Raw genomic sequence first — 23842 nt, 5'->3', positions numbered from 1 at the left:
TAACATTACAAAAAATCTTTTTTTTCAAGTAGTTACTGAACCATGAAAATGAGGTCAAGGACATTGGACATGTGACTGACGGAAACTTCGTAATATGAGGCATCCATATACAAAGTATAAAGCATCCAGGTCTTCCACCTTCTAAAATATAAACCTTTTAAGAAGTTAGCTAACAACGCCACCGCCGCCGGATCACTATCCCTATGTCGAGGTTTCTGCAACAAAAGGCGCAGGCTCGACAAAAACCATCGAGTTGTTCCACCACGGTCATTTGGCCAAATGGACCTCAGACCATTACATATCATTTGCACCTACTGTGTCAAAAACTATTGCTGTAGAGATTTTTTTTACAATAAAGATGAGAAGTTGGCACTTAAGACTTTTTAGACCTTAGTTTTGACCTATGGTGAAGGCAAACCATGAGTTTTCCAACATGCACCTTTTAGTTCGATGGGCCTTAGACCTTTAGTCATCATTTGTACCTATTGTGACAAAAGTATTGCCGTAGGGAATTTTTGACAGACTTTGAAAGATGCATGTTAGGCATTTAAAACTTTTTTTTGAAAGACTTTGAAATATAGGAGGTTGTCATTTAAAGACTTTTTTCAACATAACTTTTGACCTAGTACGGTGTAGAAAAAACATGAGTTGTCCCACCGGGGCCATTTGGCTAAATCTTTACCTTTTTATCTTTATCGTTGAAATGGTAACTGATAGTTCTCATTAACTGTAAATCTGTTAGTTTGTCTGATTTGGTTAAAATTTTAGATAGACTGCCATATTTATGGCACTCCATCGAACCCTGTTTCATCTCTTGAATATTATTGACGGCTAGCCTAATGAATATTTAAAAGCTTGCTATCTTTAAAATGACCAAGAATGAAATATGACCATAAATAAGTTCTGACTTGACATGTTTTTTAGAAGCAAAGCCATTGATATGTTCTGTGACTTTGGTGATGGCAGTCAGTAGCAAAGTTATAAATTATCCTAAAATATGTTCTGTAACTTGTGTATGTCAAAAGCATTGCTATAAATTTGTTCAGTGAATTGACTGATGTCGTTAAGTAACATTATCTTTATCCTGGAGTGTCAATTTTTCATATCTTTTTTTAAAAATCTATAGTAAAGAATAAAACAACCTACTGTAATAATGTGTTTTGTAACATGGCTGCTATCAGTTTATAGAAGAAACTCAATTATGTGTATTTCTGTAAACAGACATTTTAATGACACAATCATATAGCAAATAACATATTTGCCCAAAATAAGAATCCTGATGTTTTTTATTGTTATAGGTACTTATTGTGACAAATACAACAGAATGAGTATAATGTTTATAATAAACTGCTGTGTAAATTCTGATCAAGTTATCCATAAGCAGTAGTTTCTGAAATTGCATTAATAAATACCCCTTCTATGCCTTAATCAAAAGTGCAATTATAAATGCAGGCATTAAGAATATTCCAACTCATGTGCCTTGACATTCTATTTCACATGGTAATAATGTATTAACTTCCCCTCTCAAACGTTCTGTATAAAATAGATTATTTCTAACTTGTGCATATAAGTTTATTTTGTTATCTCCCCTGTCAGAATTCAATATTCTTTAAAATAATCTCTTTCAGCTGAGTCAAGTGAATTTTTTCCTGAAATAAGAAACAAATAGAAGGTAAAATTTATACAAATTTATCAAATTATAGATATAAACCTATATTTGTTGTTATAAATTTAGCTTCTGGTATCTTTTGGGGTTCATATCCAGATTTGTTATTTTCAGTTCTTTTTAAAACACAATCACACACACACAATTTGTTACTTGAAATTTGGAAAACAAATTAACTTTATTTATAGTGCAACATCTTATTTTTCTCCAATGCTTATGATTTTGCTGCCAGTAACAATGAGCATTCTTTGACATTTGTTTTGGTGCATTAAAGTAAACAGAGCCTGCTTCCAGTACCTGTGTACCGGTATCCTTATTTGATACAACAATCTCTTGTTTTTGTTGACTGTAGTAATAGAGTTTTTATACTGTACATTATTATTTTTACCCTTTGTTATTATACTGATACAGATTAAGGGATGAGTTCAGATTCAAATACCTATTTTAAATCCACTACACCAATTGCAATTTTGTGACTGCATTTGACAAATTGACTAGACACTTGTCAATCATTGGAGACAGTATATATAAAAGCAGAGACCAGAAAAGGGGTATAATATATTTACATTTATATATTGTTATTGTGAGGTTTTTTTTATTGCGAAAAAATGCGACAGTGTTAATTGTAATCGCAATAATTTAAAATTGCATTCTGGATATTTTTTATATGAATGAAAAGGACTTTTTCTCATTATCACAAAAATAAAATACGCATTTTGGTCTAAAATGACAAAATCCCAAAATAAACACATGCAATATAAATTTCTGAATTTATAGTATTTCACTAATTCTTAGACAGCTGATCCTTTTGCTGACCCTTTGATTATTCTCATCTAATCAAAATATGGTTTGTTAAATCTCTTTCTTCCATTGGTCAAAATGAAAAATGATGTCAAATTTCTCTGCATTTCACATTGTGACATCCCTAAAAAAGGTGACCATGCCTGGTCATGTCACATAAAAAGGAAACCATGCCTGATGGCATCACATAAAAAGGTGACCATGCCTGATGACGTCACATAAAAAGAAACATGTTTTAGCAGAAAAGCACTAGTCGTCTATAAATCATTAGTGAAACAGATTCAACAACTAAATCTTAAGGACTTACAATACAGTTTTGATCCCATATTGTAATTTTGCTGACAATTTGCAACTAGGCTATTTTTTACCTTATTAAATTAAGTATGTAATAAAAAATATACCTTCATGTGCTACTTTTTGAGTAAAATGAGGTCCAAATTTTATATATTTGCTCAAAATTCTGATTTGTGGACGTATACTTCCTTTCGACAGAAATATATAACTTTTTTGTTTTAAAAGATAAAAAAACACAAGCTGTTTTTTGTTAAATTATTTCAAAATTCTGTTTTATATAAATGTCCTTTAAATTTGTGCAATTTGTTTTTCAAATAACTCATATTTATCAAATGTTCAAGAATGTAGAAAAAAACGTCACTTTTTGCTGTGTATTTATCAAATTAAAAAAAATTGCACTATTTACGTTTTCATGAAAATTGGCACTAACAATCTTCTAACGTAAACAAACCAAATGGCATTTTAAAAAAGAGGGGTCCATGAACTCGTTTTCCATGAACTTGTTTTCAAGTTAGATAAGTTTGAATGAAAAATTAGTCAAAAACTGAAACTTTTCTGCATAAGTCATAGTTTGACTTTGCGAAAATAACAATTTAAATTAGCAACGACATTACCTCCCATGTAACTGTATCCTATGTGCCCTTAAGCAATACTTTATCTTTTCACTCGTACATTTTACAAATTCAACTGTCTCAAGTGGATGAATATTGTATTACACTCGATACAGCAGTGGAATCTATATATGACATATAACCGAGTAACATTGTTTACCTTTAATGTAGTATCTTTATTTCTAAGTTCAATGGTTCCTGAATCTAATGTCCCTTCACTTAGAATAGCAGTATATGGCAGGCCCATCATATCATTTCTAATAAAAAAAATAGTTATTAAAATTCTTCTTTCCATTTTGATCAAAGTCATGATTATTATTGTGTCTCAATCAGTAAAACAAAAAGTTCAGGAAATTCTTACTGTGAACACATTTTTACACATTAGTTCTAAATTCAATATTTTTAGAAAAAAAACACCATTGTTACCCTGGTTTAAAAATTTTAGCTTTAAAAGTTAATAGAAATTTGTATTTAGTTTAATAATCAATTGATGGTTTTGATCAATAACTAAATCAATGATTTTGAGTACTCCATGGATAATGTAATTTCAATGTAATCTTTGATAGATGTGCTATAAATACATACTAGTATATAGAAAGTAAGTAAGTTAGTAAGTAAAGTAAGTAAATTTTATTCATAGTCCATCATGATATGTACAAATCAACAAATAAAACATGAGCTCTGTAGAGCTCTTAACCGACTTGATATTTAAAACAAATAACAAATTATAAGCACATTTGACAAACTACACAAACAAATAAAACACATGCATAATATAATAGCTAGGCAAACATGCTTAAATCAAAGCAAGCAAGCTAAAAGAAAGAAAAAGCAAATTTTGCTTTAACTGGCACACTGACAAAAGCTAAGCAAATATATAAAACAAAAGCAAACAAAAAACAGAACACAGGGCTTGAGGATTGTGGCTCTGATACAACAAAGTTAATGTCTACAGAAGCAGTTTTCTGACGAACACCATGAAGTATAAACACAATTATCTCCTACTATAAAAACATTATTTAAAAAAAGACAGAATAAAAGTCCTGAAAACAAAGCTTACATACCTTATAAACTGATCTTCAACTGAGAGGGAATCTTTTGCATGAAATACATCAATCCCGGCATTCCTTAAATCTTTATTTAGATATGATGCAACTTCCTGAATTTCATTTGATCTTGATTTAGATGAACTGACTATAGACAACTTGTATGGAGCAATCTTTGGATGCAAGTTTAATTTCTGAGAGAAGAAAATATTCAGCTGTGAGATGTTTTTTATTTCTCATCAAAATACTTTTGCAAAAAAAATCATAATGCTTCTGACACGGTACACATCCAATAAATTACATGACCCAAAATAAAAAGGCTCAAATGAGTATCAACAGCTTGAAAGGCAATTGCCAGCTTTAATATACATATGCTTTCTATGAATGTAAATTTGGTGCCCTAAAAAAACTTTCAACAAACTATTATATAGGGACTGGGTATGACCTCAACAATACTATGACAAACTATTTTCATTGTAGCAATTCGAAATATTATACATGCTATATTCTCTTTAGTTTGAAAATGAATAGGATTTAGAGATATTGTTTTTATAACTTAAGCAGTTCAATGACAAAGAAATAATCCTGATTATAATCATAAACCTGTGATTTTGGAAAAAAATTAGGTCAGCCATACAGATTGTAAGAACTTAAAACTTTCAAAATTTCAAATTATTACACTGTAAACTAAATTTCTGAGTAAATCATAATTGTTACAAGGTTGATGCTCGAATAAGTTGACAGACATTTCAGAATCCAAACAGAAAAGATTCACAATCCTGTTTCAAACTTTTGATTATTAACTGTTTAACTATTTTATCCAGCACTATACCTCAGTAGGTAGAGATTTCTTTCCTGTTTGAGCTGCACTTTCTGTATAAGCATCACATAAACAAGCCATTAGGCAATGTTCCAATACTGTACTACACTCTATCAAATGTGGGGTGTAACTTTTATTTCCATTTGCACACTGAAAGAAAACAAAATCATCATCATGATATTTCATGTTTTTTTATGCAATATTGCATTGTTGGGTTGTTATCTAACTGATATTTTAATTTTAGTTTCATTCATATATATCCTCAATCTAAAATCAAGTCTCTCATTTTGAAGTTTCTGATTGCTAAGATATTTTGAAAAATATCAAACTTGAGATAATAGCAATAAAAATTGAATTTAGTTATCTGGCTTGTAATTTCATTATTACAACAATGCATTATAAAAATTAGATGTGGTATGATTACCAATGAGACAACTCTCCAACAGACACTAAATGACAGAAGTTTACAACTATAGTTCACTGTACATCATTCAACAATGAGCAGAAACCATAGCACATAGTCAGTTATAAAAGGCCCTAAAGTGACAAATGTAAAACCATTCAAACAAATGTAAACTACTAAATTACAGGCTTCTGTTGGGTTTTTTTTTTTTGGGGGGGGGGTAAGCATTTTTCCTGGAATGCATAGCTTTCCCCCATAATTCTTTGTACTTTTAATTTATTAGCAACAATGTTATAAACATTTGTACTGTAATTTATTTACAACAATGTAATTATACATGTTTACTTGTAATTTATTAACAACAATGTAAGTATACATGTAATTTATCTACAACTATGTAATGATGTTATGGTGAAAGAGAAAGATTTGAAATTGTCAAATGTTTTTGGCTTCTAAACTTCTTGAAATTTATCCTCCAATTTCATACAACTTAGGTATTAGTATACTTAGCAGACAATGATCATATAATAATATTATCTTGTATCTGTAGTTCCCAGTTTTATATTTACTTATTTATTTGGTATCTATAGTTTCCTGTTTTATATTTACTTATTTATTATCTGGTATGTGTAGTTTCCTGTTATATGTTTACATGTTATTTTATATGTAGTTTCCTATCTTACTTGTAATTTTACTTTTGTAGTCTCCTGAAGGTCACTGACTGGGTTACTTCCCCTACTGATTATTTCCTCGACATTATCTTGTCCCCATGGAAACTGACATTGTATGAATGCTCTACTGGTATTTTCATTTAAAGTCTGTAACTCTGAACAGGAAATCTGTGCTGGATCACTAGCATACTAAAAATAATTCTTAGTTTTAGAGCTAAATTCCTAATTCTTGTACTTTAAAGGTTTGGTTGGATTCAGCTTTAATATATACTATTCTCTGCATTATACTTAACAATCCAATAACATCTTAAAGAATAAATAGTGTAAACAAGATGATGTCCCACCTATCTGTTGATTGCAGATGTCAATCTTTAAACTACAATGCTTGAGGGAAAATATTTACAAACAAAGCAAGCCAGTCAACCAAAACATTAAACTACAAGCATTAGGAAAAAATCTTTAAAATGATACACATATTAGCATTATTTACTAGGTGAGTTTTTCCTAAAGATTTTTAAGAATTATGTTTCCTATCTTATAATTAAGTAAGTAGAATAAGCATTAAGGACTTGTTTTCATGTAAACAAACAGAAGAAAATCAAAATATTACAATTATTCATGCAATTTAACGCTAAAAAGCTCACCCTCCCAAAGTATCGTATATATTCTAGGCAATAATTTAGACCGAATACATGGTACAATAAAATATTGCAATTGTTATCAATGACATAAAGCCCTTAATTATTCACCTTTCTCCACCACAGTAATCTTTGTTGAATCCACTGATCAAATGACTGTAGAGCTGAACTAGGGCTACAAAAGTACTGTAGAACAATGCTTGTCTGAACTGAAGAGCTACAATAAAATAGACTGATCAAATGTGGGTAGAGCTGAACTAGGGCTTCAAAAGTACTGTAGAACAATGCTTTTCTTAACTGAGGAGCTACAATAAAATAGACCAATCAAATGACTGTACAGCTGAACTAGGGCTACAAAAGTACTGGAGAACAATGCTTGTCTGAACTGAGGAGCTACAATAAAATAGACTGGTCAAGTGACTGTACAGCTGAACCAGGGCTACAAAAGTACTGTAGAACAATGCTTATCTGAACTGAGGAGCTACAATAAAATAGACCAATCAAATTACTGTAGAGCTGAACCAGGGCTACAAAATTACTGTAGAACAATGCTTGTCTGAACTGAGGAGCTACAATAAAATAGACTAATCAAATATGGGTAGAGCTGAACCAGGGCTACAAATGTACTGTAGAACAATTCTTGTCTGAACTGCAGACAGTTTGATAAAAAAAGTACTGGGCATAACAAACTAACAGCTTTATAACTTGACTTATCAGTTTTTATGTTTTACAATTTGTTTGAATCAATCCTAAATGTATGCATTCAAAATCTACTAAGGTATATATATTGATTATGTTTTTATCAATAAATCTTCTACATAAACATGTACATGAACATTTCATAATTTCAAAGATTTTCAAATTCACAAATATATTAGAATTGACGGATTGATTATTAGTGTTTAGTACCTCGTTCAGCTCTATTGCCTACCAATATATCAAGTTAGCCAGGTTTTATTGGTGGTGGAAGCTGGGGTGCCTGCCAGGAGAGAATCACACCTTCAAATTATCATATTCATATCAATATTAGTTTTGAAATGTAAAATTTCTGTTTATAAATTTTGAACCAGTCAAAAAAACTATTTTCTAGCCTCAGGAATAGATGGCCTTAGCTGTATTTTGTAAAACTTTCAAAATTTATGGTTAATAATGCTCTTCACTTTTAAATTTGGTCTTCAAATTGATTTGATTCCAGTGTTACTGAAGAATCTTGTGTAGACAAAACATGCATCATGTAAAACATATGCCATAAGTTATTAAGCTTTGATGTCTTTATTAGCCCTTGATTCATTTTTTTGAGAAGTCCCTGAAGTATGTAGGTTATAGGTTGCATTTCTGTAAATATTGACAATGCAATTTCCCATAGGAACTCCTTTTACGGCTAAAACTGTACCACTTTTACTATGAAGTTTTAAAAAAAATCTTATCCTAGAATTGAAAGTTCATATGCACCACAATTTTTTTCAGAGGTCAAAATATAGGGCTGTGCGGCATATTTTCAACGTTTATATGCCCTGAACTTCTCAGAGTTTAAACTTACACTAATTTTCTTAACTTCCCCTACCTCGAATGAAAGGTTACCACAGATTTCAATGTAAACAATATGCACGTGTTTATTTACTGGTAACATTCCCAAGTTCTGTCTCTGTGATATGGAACACAGAGAGCATAACTGGGAACCAGTATGTAAACAAAATGAATTTTCTATGAATATTCAATTACTCCCCAAAAGAGGCGTGTTTTGAGAAACAGCTGTATTTACAAAGTGCAACCTATATTGAATTTTCAAAAACTTATCTAAACATTTACTCAAACAAAAACTTATCTAAACATTTACTCAAACAAAAGCTTATCTAAACACTTACTCAAACAAAAGCTTATCGAAACACTTACTCAAGCAAAAGCTTATCTAAACACTTACTCAAACAAAAGCTTATCTAAACACTTACTCAAACAAAAGCGGGCGTATGACATTTGCGCTGATTTTTTAAATTTTCATTCTTTCATTTGCGCCGATTTCATTTTTTTGATTTGCACCGATTTATATTTTCTCCTAATTGGATTTACAGGTAAGTTAAGGGATATACTTTTACATGTAAATTCCAGGGAATACAAAGAAAGCCACAACAAAAGATAGAATACTAACGTGGACCTACCTTTTACAAGCAACTAAAGATATATTTAATATAGGTGGTACAGACCCAATTTGCCTGCTATGCAAACTTGAGGAAGAAAACCTTCAACATTTTCTCACAAGATGTCAATTTCTATGCCCCATTAAATCAGCGGAAAAATAATTTTCAAACTAGGGAAACATTAAGCCAGTTAACTGTTGACAGCAGAAAACTAGTGGGTTCTACGTACACTTCCAAATGACAGTAATTTCTTAAATGTGGTTGAAACAATTTCTAGAGATTTGTGGGATAAATTACATCAACAGAGGAGTTAACACAGATCAATGCTCTATTATTATAAAAATTCATCATTCATCACATGGAATTGAACTGTTTTTAATACTTTTCAGAGTTCAAAACAGTTATATCCATGTTATGATTGATAATTCATAACATTTGTACAACTGGCTAACGAAAAAAGGTCTTTAATGATATATCAAAATGAGAGTTGTCTCATTGGCACTCATACCACATCTTCTTATATCTATTCACCTGTAATTTACCTGTGAAAAAAATCGGCGCAAATGAAAAAAAAAATCGGCGCAAATGAAAAAAAAAAATCGGTGCAAATGAAAGAAAAAATCGGCGCAAATGCAAAACGCTTATCTAACACTTATTCAAACGAAAGCTTATCTAAACACTTACTCAAATAAAAACTTATCATCATATTGTGTTGCTAGAGACTCAGGGAAAGTCTGTCCTCTTTGTACTATAGCAAAAGGTAAAGTGTAGTTGACTAGTTGTAGTATATCTGGTAAATGCTTTAATGTACCTGAAAATATCGTCCATGGTGTTTAATGAAGTAAAAAACCTGTTTATATGGTTGAATTTTAAAATGCTGTCATTTATATTTCAAGCAGACATCAACAGATGCAAAATAAAATAATGTCCCACATGAAATATTGTCAACAATAATGTGCGCAGACAATTATCATAATGAAAATACTGGCAAGGACAATATTTCTTGATGAAATAGCGTCCCTTTCTATGAAATTTTGTAAGGTTCTTCATGACAATGTTTCAGTGTTAATTTCTGTCATTGACAATATTTCACTGTGAAATACTATCCATGACAATACTTCCTAATCAAGTATGTCTTCCCTGAAAATTACAAGCCATGAAATTGTGAGTGTTTCTGAAATCTTTGGAATATTGTTCTTAAAAAGAAAATGTATAACTGTAACATGCTGCAACAAATAGTTCTCATTTAAAGTGTGGAGCATGCACATTTTTATATTTATAGTTAAAATAATTTTATTAAGCAAGTGTATGATTACTGAGCTACTTCTCATATGAACTCATTATTGACTATAATCAAAAACTGAATTGACTGTCAGACAATGCTTTTCCTCTTACTCTTTTACTCTATGAAAAAATACAGACTTCTAAATATGGATATATGTTGTAGAACTTCAAAAACATATATCCATATTTAGAAGTCTGTATTTGACAGTATGTGACATCCCTTTTCATTGAACTAGTACACATTTGGTTGAAGGGCCAGCTGAAGACCATCTCCAGGTGCATGATTTTCTCACTGTGTTGAAGACCCATTAGTGGCGTTCATCTGTTTTTTGCTCTTTGGTTGGGTTGTTTATTTTCTTTTATCATATATTTAGTACAAAATACAGCTATTTTGTATATCTAATAAAGGTTGTTTTTCCAGTCTGTATCACCTACCCTGTATCGCATACCCCGTATCGCATAGCTAAACCCGTATCGCATACCCCATATCGCATGGTAAAACCCGTATCGCATACCTTTTTTTTTTTTTTTTTTTTTTTTACATAAAGTTTTTTGTTTTTTTTTTGCTTAAGAAAAAATTTCCTCAAAATAGGTCATTTTTTTAATGACGTCATTGTTTGGTATGTAACGTCATGAACGTCAAGTTTTCATATTGTATGTGACATCACGAACATCAAGTTTGCATATTTTTTGGCACACTAAATGCAACTATAAAAAATACAAAACACTCAAATAAATACAATAATAAACAAAATATTTTTAAAACAGCAGCAGGCAAATGGTAAGGTAACCCAGGTGCTTTGTATAAGCAGTTATTTTAAGGCTTTGAACCAAGACAAAAGCAGAACTGAAGGTAACCCAGTGCTAATCTATCGGGATCAAAAAACAGTTCATATAATATAATACTCTTCTGTTGAAATATATGATAAAGCGTATAATACATGGCAAAATCCGTATCACATGCCGTATCACCCTCGACCAATATCATCCCTCGGGCCTAAAGGCCCTTGGGCTGATATTGATGTCTCGGGATGATACGACATATGATACGGATTTTGCCATGTATTATTCTCTATTTACACATTCCCCATTTTAATTCTCAATTTTATTTTCATTATAATTAATCAAAGAACAGATATCAAATAACAATAAATAAAAGTGTTGTTAAGAATATTCAGATAACATGAACAATACCAAAAACATGTTTAACTTCTCTTTTGGTTTTTTTTTGGCCCCCTAAACCTATATTTGTACCAAATCAGTCATCTACTTAAGATAAAATAAGTTCTTATGTACCTTGAGATAGATTACTTCTAAGTTGCTTTGGTTCATCTCTGTAATAAAAATAATAATTTTTGTAAGTAAAATGTAGCAATGAAGAAGAGCCAGGTTAAAGTCAGATAACAGTCAGGTAAAAGTCAGGTAAAAGTCAGGTAAAAGTCAGATAAAAGTCAGGTAAAAGTCAGGTAAAAGTCAGGTAAAAGTCAGATAAAAGTCAGATAAAAGTCAGGTAAAAGCCAGGTAAAAGTCAGGTAAAAGTCAGGTAAAAGTCAGATAAAAGTCAGATAAAAGTCAGGTAAAAGTCAGATAAAAGTCAGATAAAAGTCAGGTTAAAGTCAGATAAAAGTCAGATAAAAGTCAGGTAAAAGTCAGGTAAAAGTCAGGTAAAAGCAGGTAAAAGTCAGGTAAAAGTCAGGTAAAAGTCAGATAAAAGTCAGATAAAAGTCAGGTAAAAGTCAGGTGAAAGTCAGGTAAAAGTCAGGTAAAAGTCAGATAAAAGTCAGGTAAAAGTCAGGTAAAAGTCAGGTAAAAGTCAGGTCAAAGTCAGATAAAAGTCAGGTAAAAGTCAGGTAAAAGTCAGGTAAAAGTCAGTTAAAAGTTGAGTAAAAGTAAATCACACATAACATTTTCTATAACATTTATAAAATTCCATAATGAGTAACCATGACTTTAAATAAACCAGTTAACCTGAAACTGCTTTGTAATTTAGTCTATTTTTGAAAAAATACAAAGTCATACATAATGACTTAGAACTTTAACATTGCATATGTACAGTTTCAATATGATTTATACAGTACCACCACAATTTTTTGATAGTAATACTTTTTTCACACCAGTTGTGTAATAACTAATCAGCAAGGCAATTCATATGGCAACTACTTTTTATACACCTTGAACGCTATGTACTCCAATTACACACCTTAAAGTATAGGCAACAATACAACTACAATACTGGTATATAAGTAATGTACCAATATTGTTGTTTTTAAAAAAAAAAGTTACAATACTGGTACAAAATTTTTATACCAGTATTGCGATCACCAACTACAGGAGATCCCAGGGATGAGCTGAAAGAGGGAAAGGTTTGGAAAGTGAACGCTCAAACTGAACATAGTTTATGAAGCAAATTTTTATAAGACAAATCAAAGTCATTAAAAATGCTTTGTTGGATGTAGTTTGATGAACGAACACATAGTTAAAATTCAACATAGACTAGTGAAATTTATACATTGTCCTTTACTTTCGGCGACCAAAACATTTTACAGCCTTCCTGATGCGATTGGAAGCAGCCTGACAACTCATTGTATTATTCTTTCCATGATGCAAGAGGACAACACATGTTGGCAGAATAATTTTAACAAACATTTTCACAACAAAAACATTTTATTTTGATTTCTTTTTATAGTTTATTTACATACTTACAATGAACTTTCATTTTCACTTTCAGTTGCTATTAATAATGTTACTTACCATTGTAACATTTTGACGTTTATTGTACTTCAGCATGATTTTATGTATTGTTTTTATCCTGATGACGGTGCCCTAGGCACCGAAACATGTCGATCAATAAATTTCTGTAGCAGTCCCTAAAGTGTTGTTGTTATAAGACTCTCTACATTTCATGTTTTTTATCATAACGACCCTGCATACCCCCTGGTATCCACTTTATGGACTCTACCGGGCGTTGGTTCACTTTCGTTTGTAATTGAAATATTTTTTTAGTGTAAGAGATAAAAAGTTAGAGGTATTTTGTTATTTCTTATACAATATTTAAGATACTTAAAAAAAACTTTCATAAAAGGTTATACAACTTTACAATTGTTCCATACACTAAATAATATAATTAACCTATTTTTATAATATCTAAGAAAAAGACTGAACAGTTGGGCCGGACACAATACACTAAGCTTGATACTGTCTGAATTTGGATTGTTATCAAATTTTTGACATAATATAGGTTTTTGACACAAAACAAATGTCAATCTTACAAATAAATTTCACAATACTGTGCAATTAAAGATTTCTTCTTGAAATTTTATAAAAATTTGAAAAATTTTGAAAAAGAAATTGAACCCCTTAAAAAAATTGGAACCCCTCTAAACTTTTTGAATCCCCCCTTGGAGCAATATTACTCCAACACTCCATCCCTGCCTTTCCTTTGTAGTATGGAACCTTGTAGTACAATTTCAGAGAGAATCATACACTTAAACACAAGTTATCTAGAAACTAGATAGATGCTTGTTTATGGCCCTTTTTTGGCCCCTAATTCCTGCATGAATTAGACAATAACCCCCAAACTCAATTCCAGCCTTCCTTTTGTGATATGGGACCTTGTGGTACAATGTCAGATAGATCCATACTCTTACATACAAGTTATCGTCCAGAAACTGCAAAAATGCTTGTTTCTGGCCCTTAACATGCCTAAGGGCATACGATACAGTTTTGATCCCATATTTACATTTTGATAAAAATTTCCATATTATATAGACTATTTTTTACCAGATTAAATCAAATATGTAATAAAAAATATACCTTCATGAGCTATTTTTTTAGTATTAAAAGTGAGGTTGAAATTTCGTATATTTGCTCTAAATTCGGATTTGTGGCCATATTTTCCCTTTTGAAGAAAGTCATAACTTTATTTGTTTTAAAAGATAAACACAAATTGTTTTTTGTTAAATAATTTGTAATTTCTGTTTTTTATAAGTATTCTACAAATTTATACATTTTTAATTCAGAAATAACTCATAATTATCAAATGTTCATGAATTAATGTAGAAAAAAACATCATTTTTTGCTGTATATTTATGAAATTTAAAAAAATTGCATTATTTACGTTTTCATGAAAATTGGCACACATAATCTTCTCACGTAATCAAACCAAATGGCATTTAAAAAAAGAGGGGTCCATGAACTCGTTTTCAAGATAAATCAGTTTGAATGATAAAAATCAGTCGAAAACTGAATTTTTTCCCGATAGGTCATAGTTTGACGTCGCGAAAATAACAATTTACTTTCGCAACGTCATTACCTCCCCTGTAACTGTATCGTATGCCCTTAAGCAGGCTCGTGAGTACAAAAAAATCAGCAAATATTTATGCATTTTATTTTTCATTACAAATTTTATTTATTGTACTATTAGTTGTTACTTTATAACATGGTACAAAAATAAACCCAAAAAATTCAATTTGTTTTGGCCCCAGATGCTTTTAAAATGTTTATATCATTGAAAAAGCTCCAAATTATTTCCCTTTGGTGAAAAAAATGCAATTTTTTTGCATTAAGGGGGCTCCTGGGTATAAATAATTTTTTTTTTCTAATATAGGATTTCGCTATATTTTTTCATGAATGAACTTTATCATATACTTAAAAGAAAAATGAAATAAAAAAATGGGGTCACCGTTCATTTAAGCTAAAATCTGCCTCTGGAAGAAGCATACATTTTTGTTAATGTCCTTTTTTTCTGTTGAACTAATAGGAGAAAAAGAGGAAATATCGAAATAAAAAAAAAACCTAATATAAGAAATCGCTTAAATTTTACAATTATTTAGTTTATGTATAGCTTATTTGAAAACAATAATAAAAAATATAGGTCACCGATGAGTTAAAAAAGATTTTTCAAATTTAAGGCCAAAAAATGGCATTTTTGCACCAAAGGGAGATAATTTGGAGCTTTTTCAATTTTTAAAGTCATCTGGGGCCAAACCAAATCATTTTATTGGGTTGTTTTTTGTACCATATCATAAAGTAACAACTAATAGTGTAATAAATAAAATTTGTAATGAAAAAATAGAGGTTTAATTTTTTGCTAAAATTTTTGTACCCACGAGCCACCTTCAATAGACCAGTTTCACATAAGCTACTAATCAACGCTGATCTCGAAATCTTCTGCGCGTTTGAGTTTAAATCTCGCGATAATTAACGATATCATACGTGACAGGGGGCTACTGATATTTAGCAACACAATAATAAATCAACCGCTTATAATTACTGCGTTATGTACATTGCTGTATGTCAGTTTGATTTTTCGTGAAAAAAGAAAAATATTTTGATAAAGAGAAAACAGCCTAAACATCAGAAATTCATTTTATTTCAGTTCTGTTCCAGTTTTTCTTAAATATTTTTTACATCTTCTTCACATGCATGTAAAGGGTTTTTACGGTCTACATATAGGTTTAGTATCATAGACTCGAACTTTTAATTTTCTTTTAAAAAAATACAGGTTACTGTTATGGTGACTTTTGCATGAAATTTTATGGGTACAAGGACATGATACCGGCACTACTAAATAATCGAAATTTCCAATAATGGTAGTACAATGTAGGGGAGTATAATATATAATGTTCAACGAAAATTGATAGAATTTTTCCTTACATACTCTTGTCAAAGATGTAGTACATAATTATTGTGATATGCTAACAATATGAAAAACACAATGATAGGTCACCGAGTGTTTTCAAGCTATACGCTGTGAAAATATGAAGCATTTTGTATGGATTAAACAGAGGCATTTTTAAGGTAAAAGTATCATTATATGAATATTTGAAGGTAAAACAAATGATAGAATTCCAAAGTAAAATGTGAGAAAATAGCTCTTATAAAATGCGTTCAGAAAACAACAGAAAAAATGGAGTCACCATGCGTTTTATCCTGTTTAGCGTACATGGCATATAACATTAATAGAACACTTTCCTATTGATTGTAATAGACACGTAGTAGACAGGGCCCTGGTACCGTGTTGAAGACCGTACATTGACCTATAGTTGTTAAACTTTTGATACATTGTGACATGGACTGATCGACAGTTGAATCATTGGCACTCATACCACATCTGCTTATTTGTATGTACATTTGTTTCAAATATTTCTGTGTCAATGATGTTTTAGACGGCCATGATATAAATGAAGTGAGATATAAGGCAGTTTTAAAATACGTATCAGAAATACAGGTTCATCTTCAATTTTCAAAGATCGGACTATAATACAATGCATTCAATATCATTTTAATTTCTAAGCTATGTTCATGATCGATTTCGTCTAAGCAGAGGTTCAGTGCCAGCGGGGCGAGTAATTTTCTACATATTGTCAACTTTATCATTTTTCGTGCCATTAAAAGTAATTGAATATCCTGTATTTACAACAAGCGATGTATGCCTTAAATTAAGATCAAATGCTGAATGACCCCCTCCTAAATTATTAAAATATTCCCAGTGGCATTAACCACACTGGCCATGATATCTCAGTGTTAATAAGGTACCAGGGTTAACATTTTAAACATCTGTACTAGGGGATGACCATTTGATTTTCAGGAGGGGGGGGGGGGGGGTAGAAAAATAATATTCTTAGACTAATTTCCTAATAAATAATTATGACCTAGGCAGGATGGAAAAGAATGATCTGCAACACAAACTACAGGAAATAATTGTGTACAAAAGTTAAATGAATTATCAAACGGTCGCCCTTTTTCAGTAACTGTTTATACAGAAAAGGGTACGTTTTATCAATTTTCACTACAAGGTGAAACGAGGATTCCACATGGCCAAGGTGTTAATTGCCTTCTTAATTTATGACCTTATACTATGTATATGAAGTGAGCCCCCCTTATTTATCTAATTTATTCTTCCCGTTAGGTGAACGATCTCAGCGTGAATTCGTGACATTTAAAGGTACAATTAATATAAAGCCAGGCGGCATATCAGATCGTATATAATACTGCAATCAACAACACAGCAGTAGTCCGTTTTAAAATCTTTTATTGTGTCAATTGTTAATAATTAAAGTTGTCTGGTCAATATAAATTTTATATTTTGATTCAAATGATGCTCATGTTGTTAGAAATGACCCAAATGTAAACGCAAACACTCAATCAGATGCTTGTTTTTCCAAGTCTTAATGGTCACTGCTTACAACCGTTAGCCCCCAGTTGATAAACTCTCGAGAATTATCGCGTGATTTCATAGTTTTGCTAATTAGATTAGACATGCACAGTTAAATGTGAAACTGGTGTATTGAAATATTTTTTTTTATTCATTGGTGACCTAAATTTTTATTAATTTTTTCAAATAAGCTGTACTTAAACTAAAATATTGTAAAATTCAAGCGATTTCTGTAATTTAGTTCTTTTTTTATTTCGATATTACCTTTTTTTCTCCTATTTGTTCAACAGAAAAAAAATTACCTAAACAAAAATGCATGCTTCTTTTGAAGGCAGATCTTGAGCTTAAATGAACGGTGACCCCATATTATAATTTTATTTTTCTATTAGGTATAGGATAAAGTTTATTTATAAAAAAATTAGCAAACTCCTATATTAGAAAAAAATTTGATTTATACCCGCTAGCCCCCTTGATTCCTAAACTGTTGGCGCCATAAACCCCAAAATTAATCCAAATCTTCTACTTGTGATATAAGACATTAATACAATTTCAGAGCAATTAAAAAACACAAGTTATTATCCTGAAAGTAGAAAAATGCATAATTTGGGCCCCTTTTGGGCCCCTAATTTCGAAACGGTTGGGACAATCATCCCCAAAATCAATCCCAACCATTTCCTTTGTGGTATTGAACCTTCTTATAAAATTTCAAAGAGATCCATTCACGTAAACTAAAGTTAATGTCTGGAAATCAATGTGACTTAGGACGATGACGCAGACGACAACATCATACCATTTTACGATCCCAAACGTTTGTTTGCGGGCGTATAAAAACTTAACATTGTCCAATGAACCATGGAAATGAGGTCAAGGTCAAATGAAACTTCCAAATGGACATGTACACCTTTAAATTATTCCATACACCAAATATAGTGGCTCTATATAATGTTTGTAGTACATGACTGTATGTGAGAAAATCACAAACAAACAAAACATTGTCCTATGAATCATGAAATGTTAGATGAAACCTGCCTTGTACTAATTAAAGTATAGACCACATAAGTTCAAACTTGATCACTGATTTATTCAATGAGGTCAAGGTCATGTGGACCCTACCAGATGGATATGTAAATCTTGCAAGGAAATCATTTATCAAATATATTTATTCTATTACTCATAATAAGTATTTCCCTTAACAAATTTTTTTTTTTTTCAAGCAGTCACTGACCCATGAATGTGAGGTCAAGAACAATGGAAACATGAAAGACTGAATCTTTGTAACATGAGGTCTCTGTATATAAATTATGAATCATCAGATGCTGGATTGCATGGTTTAAGCTAGGATTTTGAAGGCTTTAGTCACTTTTGCATGAGGTATTGCATGTGAAAACCAACATTAAGAAAAAAAACTGAAATAAACAACTACAACAAAGAAAGTTATTATGAAGGTTTTCTGTGAATGAAGCAAACAATAAATGTACTAACGTGTTCCTGAAGACGGAGTTCTCTACAGGATAAGTATCTATCTGTGAAGTGACTAAACTGTCCCATCTGAAATATAGTCAAATTATGATGAGGTATGTTAGCAGAAAAGAAGTTCAAAGAAGCTAGACAGCTATATACATTGTAGTAATAAACACTACAAAAATCGTTAAAAAAGAAGCTAGACAGATATATACACTACAAATATCTTTGAACTCTGACTTCTCTTTAACTGAGTTTAATGTGCGTATTGTTGTGAGTTTGTTTTTTCTACATTGGCTAGAGGTATAGAGGGAGGGTTGAGATCTAAAAAAAATGTTTAACCCTGCACAATTTTGCGCCTGTCTCAAGTCAGGAGCCTCTGGCCTTTGTTAGTCTTGTATGATTTTTAATTTTAGTTTCTTGTGTATAATTCGGAGTTAAGTATGACGTCCATTATCACTGAACTAGTATACATATTTGTTCAGCATGTTTAGCAGTCAAGGGTCTAACTTAAATAAGTTATCACGGGAAAATAACATGCATGTGTTATTACAGAAACTTTCATGAGTTGTCTACTCTTTTTTCCTTAATCTGTAATAACATATGTTTGTTATCAGTTAAATATATTTTATCTTTAATGGGCACTTGGAAATTCTTAAAACTTTGCGCAGTAGCTTAATATATTACCTTGATAACTAATTTTCTAATTCCATTAATACAATTTTGATCAACCATGGTAAATCAATGAGACAAGGCATTTAAGGGAAAACTAAATTGTAATAACCAGGCTTAGTTATTACAAGCATGTAACTAACTATATGAGAGTAAATGAGACACTTGGAATCTTGCACAGTACCTCATTACAAGCTCTGATCATCATTTCTTACAATGAATTGAAATACATTGTTATGCATGTCAGGGCAAAGCCTCTAAAGAGATATAGAGAAGCTGTAATAACACCCTTTGGTTATTGCAGGAATATATTTCCTGTAATGACATAGGTGTACTATGCATGATTGGTAAACTATGAGCTGGTATATCTTTGCAAAGATTAGTATACATAAAGAAAATTATAATATCAATAGAACTTGAGAAAAATTTAACAAAATAAAGGTTGTTTATTTTCCCTTTGAAACATGTAACATACATATGTTATCACCATGATCACACTTTTTTTATAATTTAGCGCACAATAACAACATGTATGTAATTTTCTCTAATAACTTATTTAAGTTAGACCCTTGACTGTTTAGGGGCCAGCTGAAGTACGCCTCTGGGTGTGGGAGTTTCTCGATAAATTGAAGACCCATTGGTGGCCTTCTGCTGTTGTCTGTTCTATGGTTGGGATGTTGTCGCTTTGACACATTTCCCATTTCCATTCTCAATTTTATTGTTCCAGATATTAGGACACCTCCACAGCCTAATGTCATGAATGTAAATTTATAACAGATGAAGTAATACTTTTAAACAATAATTGGTTGAGATTTCTAGATGATATTAAGACTCCTGCTGGACCAAATGTATATAACTAATTAAGATTAAGTAATACTTAACAATAATTGGTTGAGATTTCTAGATGTTAAGACTCCTGCTGGACCAAACGTATAGCTACTAAACTTTCCTCTATTTCTATTTCTCTTTACAAATGATGATTTATGTAATAAGCTGATAATTTTCTCCATCTGTGTCAAGCTAGCTTTTGCCATTGTTAATACTCTAAAAAGAAATAATGAAATTCTATTCTAAGGGCAATCCACTTTCTCCTGAAAAATTTGTTGTTTGTATTTGCAGCTGCACACCAAATTTTTTTGAACTACCATTTGTGATTTTCCATAAAATAAACAAATTACAAACTTTATTGTGTAGACTTAAGCATTAAAAATCACTATACTGAGACAACTGGATCAAATTATCTCTGTGGAAATGAGCTGTGCCACTAGTTGCTATTATATAATCCAACTGTATAAAGATATAAGAAAATGAGGTATGAGAGCCAATGAAACAACTCTCCATTCAAGTTATAATTTATAGAAGTAAACAATTATAGGTTCAAACCAACAGCAAGCTATAAAAGGCCCCCAAAATTACCAGTGTAAAACCATTCAAATAGGAAAACCAATGTTCTAATCTATATAAACAAGAGTGCACACACTGAAATGTCTCGCCTTTTTTTTTTTTAATTTAATGTTTATTTTACATGCAGTCAATCTATATAGAGGGGTGAACGCCCTTTACCGTCAAGCGTCAAATGACCATTTTCGGCTACCGTTAGCGTCAAATTGATTAAAATGTTACTGTGATTCGTCAGAGCTCTCAAATGATTATGGTTACCATTGGTTTTGGAAAAAAAATAACGTGATTCATCAAAATCAATTTATTATCTAAGAAAGTGCACATTTTATCGTCATGCACCAAAAAATTACTGTTCAAGTCATTTGGCAAGAATTTTTTACCGTTATTCGTCATGAAGGTACCCCCATTACCACCCTCATCTAATACTATACAAATCCTAGATTGGAGCAACATTCTGACTTTAACAGTGCATAATGAAAAATTACCAAAAAAAATAGTATGTGTGGTCCCAGTGTAACCGGAGAGCATGAATTTCATTATAAAATTGCTCGTCTTCAACGAGACTCGAAACCCTTGACAAAATGCTTGACTTTAGTTTTATAAGGCAGTGCATTAACCAATAGATCTAAAGAAGTATTAATTTCCTTAGCTCAACCGCTAAAAGCTGACTAAATATCAACCACAAATTTTCTGTGAGAAGTAATCCTATAACACCAGTTACAAAAAAAAGTAAGGGTACATGTGTCACGGAATAGAAGTTCCTTTATAATTTAAGTTCCAAAAGGAAAAAGTATTCTGGAAAATTATTTCCACTGGAATAAATAGTACACTATATGTTCCTAACGGAATAAATGATATAGAATATTTGTTCCAATAGGAACAGATATTATGACATTGTTTATAACAAAGTTTCTGGTGGAACATCTGTTAGGCGGAACAAATATACGTTGACACATGTAGGTAGGTTGGGATTTTTTTTTAATTTAATGTTTATGTTACATATTAAAATTGAGAAAGGAAATGGTGAATATGTCAAAGCGACAACCACCTGACCATAGAGCAAACAACAGCCGAAGGCAACCAATGGGTCTTCAATGTAGCGAGGATTCCCGCACCCGTAGGTGTCCTTCAGCTGGCCCCTAAAATATGCATAATAGTACAGTGATAATGCAGTCTATCTATATAGAGGGTAATAACGCCCTTAACCGTCAGGCGTCAAACGACCATTTTCCGCTACCGTTAGCGTCAAATTGATTAAAATGTTACTGTGATTCGTCAGAATATCCGTATCGTGATTAGTCAGAGCTCTCAAATGATTATGGTTACCATTGGTTTTGGAAAAAAAAATAACGTGATTCATCAAAATCAATTTATCATCTAAGAAAGTGCACATTTTATCGTCATGCACCAAAAAATTACTGTTCAAGTCATTTGGCAAGAATTTTTATCGTTATTCGTCATGAAGGTACCCCCATTACCACCTTCATCTAATACTATACAAATCCTAGATTGGAGCAACATTCTGACTTTAACAGTGCATAATGAAAAATTACAAAAAAAAATAGTATGTGTGGTCCCAGTGTAACCGGAGAGCATGAATTTCATTATAAAATTGCTCGTCTTCAACGAGACTCGAAACCCTTGACAAAATGCTTGACTTTTGTTTTATAAGGCAGTGCATTAACCAATAGATCTAAAGAAGTATTAATTTCCTTAGCTCAACCGCTAACAGCTGACTAAATATCAACCACAAATTTTCTGTGAGAAGTAATCCTATAACACCAGTTACAAAAAAAAGTAAGGGTACATGTGTCACGGAATAGAAGTTCCTTTATAATATAAGTTCCAAAAGGAAAAAGTATTCTGGAATATTATTTCCACTGGAATAAATAGTACAGTATATGTTCCTAACGGAATAAATGATATAGAATATTTGTTCCAATAGGAACAGATATTATGACATTGTTTATAACAAAGTTTCTGGTGGAACATCTGTTAGGCCGAACAAATATACGTTGACACATGTAGGTAGGTTGGGATTTTTTTTTAATTTAATGTTTATGTTACATGCAGTCTATCTATAGAGGGTAATAACGCCCTTTACCGTCAGGCGTCAAATGACCATTTTCCGCTACCGTTAGCGTCAAATTGATTAAAATGTTACTGTGATTTGTCAGAATATCCTTATCGTGATTAGTCAGAGCTCTCAAATGATTATGGTTACCATTGGTTTTGGAAAAAAAATAACGTGATTCATCAAAATCAATTTATCATCTAAGAAAGTGCACATTTTATCGTCATGCACCAAAAAATTACTGTTCAAGTCATTTGGCAAGAATTTTTTACCGTTATTCGTCATGAAGGTACCCCCATTACCACCCTCATCTAATACTATACAAATCCTAGATTGGAGCAACATTCTGACTTTAACAGTGCATAATGAAAAATTACAAAAAAAAATCTATGTTATTTTAATACGACTAAAAATTAGGGTAGTTACGGTAACTGGAACTACACATACATGTATAGTTTTATTTGGCTCTGAAGGCCAACTTTTAACTTTCTTCTGTGGTATTTTTCGATAATACTGAAGATTGTTTTAGTATTTCCTTTTGAAGCAATAAAAGAATTCATTAAATGGAAATAATTTTTCAGAAAATCATCAAGTGACAACTTATTAAATTAGCATATGCCTTCTTTTAAATTACTATCTCACTTCACAGAAAATGTTGTTTTGTTTACATCAGGGCACTGCACGTGGTTCCGGTATAACAGTTTTGTGA

At 31.4% G+C, this 23842-nt stretch overlaps 1 protein-coding gene across 1 annotated transcript; it reads right to left on the bottom strand.

Moving 5' to 3' along the window:
* Positions 1 to 1208: 1208 nt before the first annotated feature.
* LOC139487427 (DNA polymerase subunit gamma-2, mitochondrial-like) lies at positions 1209 to 23824 on the bottom strand. Its single transcript, XM_071272191.1, has 11 exons — positions 23776 to 23824; positions 20541 to 20702; positions 19008 to 19073; positions 11666 to 11703; positions 9770 to 9896; positions 7062 to 7167; positions 6325 to 6501; positions 5251 to 5388; positions 4437 to 4612; positions 3533 to 3629; positions 1209 to 1649 (listed from the first exon to the last, which is right to left on the bottom strand). Exons 2-11 carry the CDS (start codon positions 20690 to 20692, stop codon positions 1593 to 1595), a joined length of 1134 nt encoding a protein of 377 aa, XP_071128292.1. The 5' UTR covers positions 20693 to 20702; positions 23776 to 23824; the 3' UTR covers positions 1209 to 1592.
* Positions 23825 to 23842: the final 18 nt, after the last annotated feature.

Source organism: Mytilus edulis, chromosome 9 (genome assembly GCF_963676685.1).
Source record: "Mytilus edulis chromosome 9, xbMytEdul2.2, whole genome shotgun sequence".
NCBI lineage: Eukaryota > Metazoa > Mollusca > Bivalvia > Mytilida > Mytilidae > Mytilus > Mytilus edulis.
This window is presented reverse-complemented; position numbering and strand designations above follow the sequence as displayed.